Source organism: Acanthochromis polyacanthus, chromosome 5 (genome assembly GCF_021347895.1).
Source record: "Acanthochromis polyacanthus isolate Apoly-LR-REF ecotype Palm Island chromosome 5, KAUST_Apoly_ChrSc, whole genome shotgun sequence".
Lineage (NCBI taxonomy): Eukaryota > Metazoa > Chordata > Actinopteri > Pomacentridae > Acanthochromis > Acanthochromis polyacanthus.
Genome location: NC_067117.1, coordinates 22234676 through 22246774, shown reverse-complemented (window position 1 = coordinate 22246774; position 12099 = coordinate 22234676). Strand labels below are relative to the sequence as shown.

Here is a 12099-nt window from a genome sequence, read left to right as displayed (position 1 = left end):
GTCAGATAGTAAAAATCATATCTTCAATAGCAGTTAAAGATGCTAATTTATTCTGAAAAATCATATTAAATATTCACCATTTAATATCATTTTATTGACAAACTACTAAATATAACAGACAGCTTAACTGATAATCAAAATAGAGCCAAGTTGCTGCCCTGCATGAATTCATGGTGCCAGAGCCTGCAACTAATTGGGCTTTATGCTGCTAATGTTATTTTGGACTCTGTAAAAGTGAAGCCATAAGTATAAATGATAAACTAAATACTTCAGGGCTTTAGAGTCTGACCCCAAATCTGTCTAGTGCGACTAAATATTTTCCTTGGTCACAATGGTGCGCCTGGCATTTAGCAGTTTTATCCGTTTCTGGGTGCACTGTCTGAGTAAATAGAATCTCTTGGTTTTAACTTAGGCTTCTCTTGCATTAGACCATATTATTTCACTTCCCTTTTCAAACAGATTTTTGGCTACATATCTGCCTGAGCTTCTGAGGTGCAGTAGCTGCATGGGGACTAGAGGTTTCTCTGTGCACAGCTGCCTCGCTAGAATCTATTGATGCATGTGAAGAATTTAGGGGACAGATTGTAGCTTCAGCTAGACTTCCTAAGTCTGTTCTTACACATCAGTCACGTCGTGCCATCGAACACCACAAATAAATTTGATAGAACAACCTGTATGATGTATTGCATTTATTGCAAAGGGTGTGGCCAGAGCATGGTGGGGAACAGTGCTTTTGCTGTCTGAGCATCAACATAACAAATTGGTGTGAAATGTTGAGAAGTTCAATGTCTCCAAGAAACTTATCCTGTGTCGTAATAGATGCATACACAGACCTGCATTAGTGGAGTTTAGATTAAGTGTCACTGCTGATGTAGCCATCAGTCTGTTATAAGCCCCCAGCATTTTCACTCTTTGCAGTGCAAGCCAGACCATCCTGTGTTGTGGTTTTGATCACTGAAGTGAAAGTTTAATGTGTCTGGTTAATACGTTTTAGTATCATCTGATGATGTTTCCTCTTAAAACAACATTTAACTTGGTCTTGTGACAGGCCCTCATTTGCCATTTTCTTCAAAGCCTAAAATAGACCAAAAGACTGACAGATGGAGACATGCATCCAGGCAGCAGAGCTGATCATCCTAAGGCAAACAGTTGGATGGCAAGGAAAGTGGATGTTTTAAGAGAGAAGGCCCTGCAGGTGCCTGACAGCAGTCAAATGAGTCCACAAAACAGAGGAAAATTGTTTTGCAGCTTGGCTTGTTAAGGCTGTGTGAATATGTTCCGCTAAAATGGACATGTAGGAATGAGTGACAGGCAGAAAAAGAGTGAATCCTTAAAGCCAAACACAACTGCCGAGTTTTGGTCGATGAGACCCAGACAGATCCATTTTGTCCAAATTAACTTTCTACTTTTTCTATGTTCTGTCTGTTGTTTACATTGATGTACAGATTCTTATGAAATTCTGCAGTTAATTTTTTGACCTACCTTTGAACTCCTCAATGTTGCTGCAAAAAAGTCTCATCATCAGTATTCACCGTTATACAGTGCTCTGGGACTTGCATGAGTCCACATATACATGTACAAGCTGCAATATCGGAAACATAGGAATTGTATAGTATTACAGACAAGACTGCAGAGGTGACCTGCAGATGCCCCTCATTATTGCATTCAGTTATGCAAAGGAAGAGGCCAGTATATGTATCAGTGTGTACTGTTCTTCAAGAAAACAACCCGTTTTACCGCTAATGAAGTCTCCCGACAGGCTCTCACGAGAGTTGGAATGGAGAAAACATGCTAATACGTTGTTCTGTGGCACAGAGAAGGTTGGTTTTGGCATGAATTGTGGATGCGGTTTTGTTTTCACTTGAGGCCCATTGATGACTGGGCTTGCTTCTGGAATATAAAGGTTTGGCTGTTGATTATTTAAGGGACCATGTCAAGCTCATTATCCTTTAATCACTAATAACCATTAAGGGCTAGTCTGGGTTGCATTTCACTCCCTCCATCACTAAATGGTTGAAAGATGCTGAACAAATCCTCTGCATTCCAATGCTCCCAGCCTTCTGTTTTTAGTTTTTTTCCCCTCGTGAATGATGGAGTGACTGACATCTTTAAAAAGCACAGAGCGGCCTTGTGACGCCCCACGCACCACTGAATCAAATTGCTGCCTTAAAACGTTTTCACAATCCATTCGTATACACACACATGCAAGAAAACAACTTTGGTTATGACGGTCTGTTTTTGGTTCCTTCTGTACTACTTTTTCCCCGATTGGCTCCTCTGGCTGTATTGCTGTTGACTTCCTATATTGTTCATTCATTGTGGGACGGATTTTGATTATGATATGCTTGCACACATGCAAACATCTTTATATGTTTCCTGTTCACACATGCAAGCATCTTTATATATTTCCTGTTCACACATGCAAACATTTTAGCATAATCTGGAGGTGTCTGAATATTTTAACATGAATTATAATGCATGAAAACACAGCTTTCACGCTTTATTCTCAATAGAGGCAGGAAAAAAATTGCCGTTCTTTAAATAATTTGTACAAGGGAAACACTTCAATTCAGGATATTTTTTTAAAAACTACTCTTTACTGAATTTTTCAGTTTGTAGATGACAAAATCAATATATGAAATAATTCCAGAATAGCCCACATGCCTCCCCAGCTCCCCAACAGACTTCCCAAACATCCCTTCCACTCTCTGGAGGCATAGTGGCAGCTTTATATTCTCTCATAAGCACAGTGCAACTTTTATGATGACAAAATGAGAGACGTGGCTGCCAATACAAGTCCTCTTGCTGACCATCAGTGGATTGTCCACAAAGCAGACGCACATAGAGAAATATGGCATTATTTCGCTTACAGCGTACAGTCTGGGTGAATCCACAGACACCAGAGAGCCTCTCTGTAAAACATGTTTTAAACCAACAGATGGAGAGTCAAACTCCACCAACTTAACAAACCATCTCTCAGCAGACTTCCTGACTCAAGTCAAAGTATTCAGAGAGCGACAGGTTTGTGAATGTGATAGATGGTGTAGTTACATCTGACCCATGCTCTCAGATGTCAGTCAGAAGAGTGTGATATATTATGTAATTTTTAGGAGAGTAGGTTTCACTGTCTGAGTTTGAGGAGACAGTTTGGGCGACAAATGTTTAATTTGATCCTGTGTTTTTGCTAACTTACCAGTTTGACAGACATCCATACATCACACTGGTAACCCTAACTTTACCACAACATGCAAGCTGCTATACAAGATCAACAGCACCAGTTATAATAATCGACCTAATTCCTACAGAAAGAGTGAAAATGGGTGATGAAAATGTTTTGCTGTGCATTTTCGCATTGGTATTGTCGTATTTATGCAGGTATCATGTCAAAGTCATGATTTTGGTATTGTGCAGTACAGTGATATTCAAGTCTAACATTTTAATCTTTGAAAGAAACCAATAAAAAACATTATTATATCTTGTCTTGAAGAGCACTTCAGAAAATGTGTGATACCCAATGTAAGCGTTAGAATTTATAACTTTGTCAAAAATAACACAATGTTTTCTTGCCTGCTGGCTTTGGGTGAGTCCTTGAAAAGGCCTTATTGAAACCAGTTTCTTGCTCTGAGCTTTTGTCTGTATAGCTAAAACTTCAGCACTATCCTACTTGAGTTGTAAAAAGTTTATTGACATTCCAGTCTTAAAATCTAAAATCCATCAGTAGGTTGTGTTTTTGTCGGTCTGTTTAGAAGACTGCAGATTTAGTTCAAGGTATAACGCACGGCTTGATGCTGCTTCCACATTTTAGGTTGGATGTTGCCCCCCGCAGAAACGTATTTTTCACACTGTCAAGCACAGAACTGTACCGGAGCAGCTGGGGGCTTCTTTTAAAAATGGGTCATTGTTGTAAAGAGCTGAATATTGATAATGCTGACTTAAGCACAGTGGGTGCGATGTAACATTTGATTTTGCTGTATTGATTTTTTTGACAATGTATTCTGAACAAGATTCTGGTAGCACTCAATAATGGTGGTATATGCAACCTACTTTGCATTAAATTCTTCACAGTATCACAAGGTGTCTTCATCCTCTGCATTATAGTGTACGTATGTGCCCCTTTTGTTCATACAGGTGTCCTCAAATACCAAATGTCTTGTGTATCCCAAATAGATGTAACCATGGATACCAGCATAGGTCAGTTTAACTGAAGTCAGTTAGCATAACAAATCACCATGCAATCTTTTATTATCACATTAGTTTAATCTTTACTGGGTAAGAAAATGCACATACCGAAGCATCATTTACATGCTGAACCGTAATTTAGCTCACAATCCTTGTTTTCCCTTTATTTTAATGGCCTTCCTCTTCTAATGACTCCCTCAAGACCTTTCCTGTGAAAACATTTGCATGCCCATATGCGTGCTTACAAACACACGCCTATGCACATAGTAGTGTGTGCCGGTGCAGAGGGGTTCTAACTCTAACACAGCCTGTGTTTCTCCGTCACATTAAAAAGGCAATTTCTTTTTAATAGCAACAACAGCTGGAGCTGACAGGGCCGGTGTCTGCTGATGGAGCAAACAGCTCCTGAGCTGTCCTGCAGCTTAGGCCCGGCTTCCTGCCTCATTACAGGAAAAAGAGAGAGCAAGATGGTTGGAGGGGGGGAAACAAAGAGAGAAAAGGAGTAGACGATGTAGCCTGTACACTGCATGGCAGGTGCAAGACATGTTTTTGTTGTTGTATAATGTTAAAAAAAAAAAGGGCAGGCAGTGCAGAGGCTTGTGGAGATGTTGAGCTGAAGAGGAGAAATTGTAATCATTAGCCACTATGGATGCCTTGGAAGTGGATACCTTATCGCACTGTGATAACCATCTTTCACTCTCTCACTGCTACTTCGCTCTTTTCTCCAGTGCACCTGGTCGAGTCCCAGGAGATGGCTGAATCTACAAGAGTACCAGAGCAAGAAGCTGATGCAAGAGAGTGGCGTGGCCGTCCAACGCTTCTATGTGGCCGACACAGCTTCTGAGGCCCTGGAAGCTGCAAAGAGACTCAGTGAGTAGAGGACACATGTGGTCCAAGTGTGTCCAAAGGAGCAGCTTTTCTTAATGGAACTTCAATCTTATAGTGCAGGTTTTCAGATATCTGAAATAAGTTACCGATGCTAAAATCAAACCTGTCATTATTTCTTTTCTTCGGGGACTTGTTTGAGGAAAATCAGTTTTTGTGCTTATTTATTGTCTTTGAATCCTTTATTCATGTAACATAAGACAAATTCCGCACCAGCAGCCTTTGAGGATCTTGCCAAAGTAGGATATCATAGAGCTGGCAAATGCATGACTTAAAGGAAGAAATATCTGTTCAGAGAATTAAGTGAATAAACCCAGACATAGTATTCTATGGTAATTTGGGGGGCTTTGCAGTTTCCAACTTCTAATGCAAAGTCAATGCTTCAGGCACATTTGGGCCAAAACCCAACAGGGATTAAGGTTCCATTTTCAGCTGTGTGTCGACTAGAGTTGATTTGATGTTTGCTATGTGACAAGTAAACTGATGAGTGTGTGTTCTAGTGGTCTGTTTCAGGCACAGTAGCATCACTTTTACTTCTAAGTATTTTAAAATGACATAATTTGTCCCTTAAACACGTGGGTAGATCAATCTTGCAGAAGTATTCTGATGTTGCATAGATTTAGTACCTGCTCTTCAGTGTATTGTATTTACAGTTCTGTCGTAACTACAGATGTACTGAGAGAGAAGCTAATGCTTTGCTGTTGATAATAAGTTAGTTTTATGGTAGATGTAATTGTACTGCTACCCACAGTAAAAACTTAACAGTCCTATTTGTGCTTCCCGGCTCTCTGGCCCAGCTACAGAACGTGCAAATGGCTGTGGTTAATAAGGGTTGAGGTTTTATCAAGTTTAATCGTGTCTTTATGCCGTTTGCTTATGTGTGGGAGCCTGTGTTTTTTGAGCTTAGTGATTGTGCCTGCTCTGTTTTTCATCACTGCACTCATCCGCACTAATTTGTTTCACAACCTCTCGTAGTGAGTTTCTCACACGATGCATGTTTTTTTTTTTTTTTTTTTTTCTTTTCTTGTTTTGTTTGTTTAAATATATGTATTTTTGTTCCTTGGTTACAATTTGGATTATTGCCCGCACACACTTGCACAAAGCCATGTAAGGAAGTGACTGAGGTCGTTATTCTCTACTTGTAGTACAAATCTGCTCAAACACATTGCACTCGCATGAACAAAGATGGTTTAACATACATTTGTATTCACCCACACATTGCTTTCTCTTTTGTCCCCCATCTCTCCTGTTCTGCTTTCTTTCCACATGCCAAACTGTCCAAAACATACATTGTATCATTCCACCCTCAGCTTTATATTTTATTTAGTGCCCTCTCCATCTACACTTGTGGCTTTCTGATAGTACATCCAGGTTGGTTGTCAAATAGTGAGGTGCCACGCTTCCTGCTGTCGTTGGGATCAACTGCCTGGGGCACAGCTTTCAGTGGCCGTGGTTATGATGCAGACAAAGAGAAACTGAATAGGAGGAAGACTATATATATTTCTATGACAGAGACTATATTACTTGGTAGGGGATGAAACGGAAAACTCAGAAAAGGGGAGCTAAAAGGGAACAGACAGTTTAATAAAATCCAGGCCAGACTCGAGTTGATTTACATATGATTCAAGATATGCAGTGCTTTGTCAGATGCTAACAAACCAGATAGCTTTGGTCCATATTTATGACATAGTTATCGACCTGCTTCAAAGTGGCACCACTAAAATTTGCATGCAGTGTTACTGTAAAATCTACTTTATACAAATGGTTACTCAAAGTGATTTATCGTTGCGGTCTGTCAGCTGCAGTAGAGCTAATTTCTTTTCTAAAATATCTTCATCGGTTTCTTCAGCCAACGTTTCAAGCTTAGTAGCAGAGGACTTGGACTTTGTTTCGCGCGCCATTGCTTTCCAGAAATAGACGTGTTAAATAGCTCAGCATCAGGTCCTAATTAGCTGCAGCGCATTCAAATTAACGCTTCTGTGGTTGTGACCGCTCATGTCATAAGTGTTAGTAAATTCCCAGCTGAACTGAAAACATGTGCCAACGCAAATTTTGTCAGTAATTTGCGGTCAGCATAGGAAAATCAACTCCTCGGTTCCTTCAGGGTACTTCAGAGCAGCTTTGTCTTCTCGTCTTTGAGCGCTGAGCTTTGGTTGGTGTCCTTGTGTGTGCCTCTCACACTTTTTTGCGTCCTGTGACGACTGCTGGCTCACTAAAAAAGCATGCGAGTGAGCATCTACAGACGCTCCATTTCTTCAGATACATACTGTGCCTGTGAATGGCTTTCTCTTGGGGCATGTTAGGTCATACATAAATGTGATAGAGAGTGAAGGAAAGAGGGAGATTAATAAGCCCTTTGGTTAAGATCTGTTGAGCTGATATACAGGCTGAGACTGCCAAGATCCGACTCCCAGCGGGTGAGGGGAGGGCAGGGTTTGGAGCCAACCCTGGATGGAGCTCTATTTCAGGGTTTTTCACTGTAAAGGAGATGTGGTCAGGCTCTGTATAGAAGATATGGATGGCTGAGGTATCTGAGCTGAACGGGTGCAAACTAAATGGATTTCTGCTTGATGCTGATATCCAGCTATGAGCCCCTGGTTCCCTGTACACACAATAGAATGAACTAGTCAAGCATGGAAGCACAGACACAGATGAATGACATTCATAGGGTAAAGCTTGCCTATATGAGCACGCAAACACACAAACAGTCACACATGCACACCAACCAGCATTCTCCTCTCTGCTACACTCACTTAAGCATGAAGTGGTTAAGTTGACAGTTCAATTGCAGCTATAGTATATAAAACCCCCTCTCACTCCTCTCATCTACTGTAGAGTGGTCCAACTCTCCCAAAGTGGACACAGATTGATTTGTTCTATTATCGCTGAGGACAAATAGCTTAAAATCTTTCTCCTTTTCTATCAAAACATAAAACACATATCCGACATGGACCACCGATTCCCTTTAACTTGAATGACAACTCTTAGGAGAGAGTTTGCATTGCGACAGATGGGTGATTCGCAACCGCCTAATGGTTCATGGAAAGTCGGGTTTGATTTTTGTGGCGTCACACTGGGTGAGGACTGCAGGGAGTCCAGAGCTTTTGTAAAGTGTGCTCCACTGGGATTCTGAGAGAATGGCACACTTCTGCTGCTGTCTTTCCAAAACCAATGACCCACATCCAATGGTCTCTTACCCAAGCTTTTAATTGCATTATGTGTGTGTGTCAACTGAGTTTTAAAAAAAGAAACTTTTGGGCATCAGAATTACTTAATGTGACTTTAATATCCAAATGCTTTGATTGAATATGTTAAAGATTCCTGTCATTTTATGTTAAGTTGTCCCATCTGTGAATATTCACTGTCTCTCACCAGATCATTGGCATTCAGGTAGCCAGTCCTTCTGTCCATTTGGTCATTAAAGTGCGGTGCTACACTCTTTAGTAGTAAATGGAGAAAGTGCAGCTAAACGGTCGTCTGGTGAAATTAATAATGGATGTGTGCAATGCGATGCTACTATGGCATGCAGGATTCAAGTTTCAGCAGCACTTCTATTTCTGCACTTCCTAAAATGTGACCGAAAAGAAGTCAGAAAACTGAACACTTAAATTTTTATGATGGTAACCCAACACTTGATTAACTAGACCAGCCCTCAGTAGATGGCAGAACCACGCCCAGACCTCTAACTCCACAACTGAGCAGGGGACCTTAGACGGATCTTCAGTGCCAAGTTTGATTATCTTGACTTCAGCACTTGCAGAGACATCTGAACAGACATACACACATACTTACCCAGCCAGCCAGATACCGAAGCGTATGCAGTAACCCCGCTGACGTGTACGTCAGGCGTGGTTAAAAATCAGCATGATCAAGGATGCTTTATTATTGTGGTGGATTCAGTGCTTCATCAGGAAGATGAACCAGCCAAGGATTTCAGGATCAGAATGCTTAACTAAAGGAGCACCTAATTTGCACACTAATTAATAATAATTTTGCAATTAATTATAGATTTGGAAGGGACTGTCCTTTTCAGGCAGAACTTCATCAAACTCTGAGCTCTTTTAAAGGCCTGGAGGTTTGAGGGGTTTTGTGCTGTATCTTAGCTGTTCCAAGGAGTACACTGTTTTGGATGGAGGCCTCAGTTTTACCTAGAATCTGCTGGAACCAGCAGATTCTAGGTTCCCATTTTCCCATTTCACATTAGGGTTTTTGTTTCATTTCATAATGCTGTTACCACTGAAACCACTGTTCCAGTTGGTTGTTCAATCCCTGTTACTACTTGGCCATCATATGCTCCTTCTTTCTGATGGTACTTTCAGCTGGGATTGCTTATCCATCACCACTGCCCTGCTCTGCTCCTCGTTTGTCCAGTTTGGTAGCCAGCAGATGCTTGTCAGTGTGGAACTTAAAGTCCCTCAAAAAATTTTCGTCCTGCTGTTGTGTGGTTTATCACATTGGAATGAATGGAGTGCTGTACCATGCTGTTTGAATACTTAATGGGAAAAATTCAAATAATTTGAAGTAACGGATTTTTGGTTTTCATTGGCTAAAAACTATAATTCTACAAAATTTAACAGAAACTGGCTATAATAAAAAAGAGAATATATTAAATTTGAACTTTCTTAAATAACTGATGGAAAACATTAAACTTTCTCACAACATTCCAATATGTTTTTTTTAGATGTAATGGTACATAAATGGTTTGTGATTGCTCCTAAATTCTTCCTGCAGCATAACAATGACCTTCATCGACATGAAGGACATGGAACCTTACAACGTGCCGGTGTGGCCCTTAGAGAGCCAAAATTTCAACATTATGGAGTGAGTAGTCTGGACTTACATAAAAAGACAGAAGCAATTCGCACAGGCTAATTCCATACAAGAACTGTTGAACTGTGGCAAACTGAACTTTCTTTTACAATCTAGAAACTTGGTTGGAATGGATGTTTGGGTCAGATTAATTGGTAATGTGAGATGTTTGGTATGTATCGCAATGGTTACTATGATAACAGTGTTGCTCAAAGCAGTAGACACTGTTGCCAAGCAACACAAAACATTTTAGCCCTTGAGACTCGCATTAGCTGCAGATATTAAAAGTCATAGTTAAAATCTCACCTTCAGTTCTTCCCAAAGACTAAACAACCTATGCTGACTGCATCTGCCCAAACAGTTAACCGTCTGCCTTTGTTTTTTTCCTCCCTGCAAAGTATTACTAGCATTCTGGCAGGTTGTTGCACCACAGTCTCCACTTTGTTTACATCTGCTTCCCTGTGAGATTACATGAGCTGGTGCTCTGCTCCCTGTTTGCTCCCTCTGGCACCATCATCTTAATAATATCCTGCAGTGTGTGATGTGCCAGTGTTTTCAACTCTTGTAATGTGTGCATGTCTGAGATTAAAGAGGAGAATATCTGAAGTTTCTCTTCGTGTACGTGATGCAACCTGATTTCAAAGTCTGTTAGGATTTTAAAACTCATGCAGTGTGAGCCTGGCCTTACTTGCCAAGTACCTTGAAACACTGTCTGCAAGTGTACCAAGGAGATCTGGTGCTGTTTTAAAAATAAAGTGTAGTCATACCAAATCTTGATTTGATTTTTGGTTGTTTTCTACACTTTATAAAGTCAACTGATGAATAAAACCATCTGTTATCCTTTATTTGTGCACCACCTTATCTTGCAGAGGGCTGGAGCTTATCCCAGCCGGCCCATGCAGACACAGGTAAAACCTCCAGCTGAGATTCAAACCGAGGACCCTGTAGCTTTGAGGTGACAGTGTTGGCCACTTGGGCTGCTCTGATGAATAAAACTATTCAGTAACATTGCTTTTGAAAGTATTCTCTTTCTTCTCTCATACCTCCTAAAACTTTTATATAGGCTTTCACAAAGGCCTTGATGCTATCTAGCAGTTTTGAGATTTCAGAGCAACTCCGTTAATGAATATAGATTTTGTGTTTGCCTCAGAAGCAGATTTCCACGGCCATGCACATGCACACAGATACATACACACTTACCTGTGCCCTGCCACAGCCAAAGAGAATATGATTATGCAGTCCACTTTGTGTGTCGCCACCCGCTTGACAGATGCATCTGTTGAGCAAATCTTGATGGATTTTCAGTCTGAATTCTAAATCAAAACCACATTTTCCCTCTCTTTCCCTGCAACAAGAGCCCTTCATGTCTGGCATACCTCCTGCCTCCCACAGAAATCATTCATTGAGAAAGCAGTGATGGAAGAAAACATTGCCTTGGATTTTTATCTTCACCGCATGCTGAGCCTTTGTGATAAAGGGGAGCAACATATACTTGTGTATATGTACACCTCCTATCAGATGAGATGGGAAAATGTTCTCCTTTACCATTGTCATCTTCCTGACTTTGCTTTGAAAAATTGTGCTGCGATTACATTTTCTGTATCTTTCTGTTTTTGTCCTGTCTTGTTTTCAGCTTTTAAGGTTACCTTAATTTTTCTCACTCCTCGCTCACCTCAATCTGCCTCTGGTGTTCTTTTTTTCTCTTCTTTGTGCTTAGTACTGCCTCACTGCCAGAATGACAATTAACAGTGGAAGGAAACATTTTAATTTATTTCACTCTGCCATGAATATTCAGTGTAAACAGTTTTTATGCATGGCTGTCAAATCTCATGTGTGCTTATTAGAGGGATAGTTAGCTTGATATGTTGGTTTACTGAATAATATCAGGCTACCTTGACATCAGCCAACTCTTTGATGAGGCAGGTGTGTGTGTGTGTGTGTGTGTGTGTGTGTGTGTGTGTTTGTGCTTGTGCAGGCGTGCAGATTTGGTTATACTTGTGATTTTTGTGATGTGGTGTGATAGAGAGGGAAAAAGAGAGATCTATAGGATCTGCTAACCTCACACTTGTTTGAGGTGTCTCCTCCATCAGTTTCAATCTGCCATGCATTGCAATCTTAAGTCGACATGCTTGAGAACACTCAAAGATTGTTGCTTGAGTCAAACATCATTTCCCGCCTCGACAACGTAAAACATTTTACTGGCTTTTCTATATATAGTGGTTTATT

The 12099-nt window shown here is 40.6% G+C and overlaps 1 protein-coding gene across 1 annotated transcript in view; it reads left to right on the top strand.

Annotated features, from left to right (window-relative positions):
* suclg2 (succinate-CoA ligase GDP-forming subunit beta) overlaps positions 1-12099 on the top strand; it is a 103647-nt gene that overhangs the window by 16195 nt on the left and 75353 nt on the right. The window contains exon 2 of the mRNA XM_051948546.1: positions 4908-5049. Within this exon, the coding sequence (XP_051804506.1) occupies positions 4908-5049 (142 nt within the window). The remainder of the gene's footprint in view (positions 1-4907; positions 5050-12099) is intronic.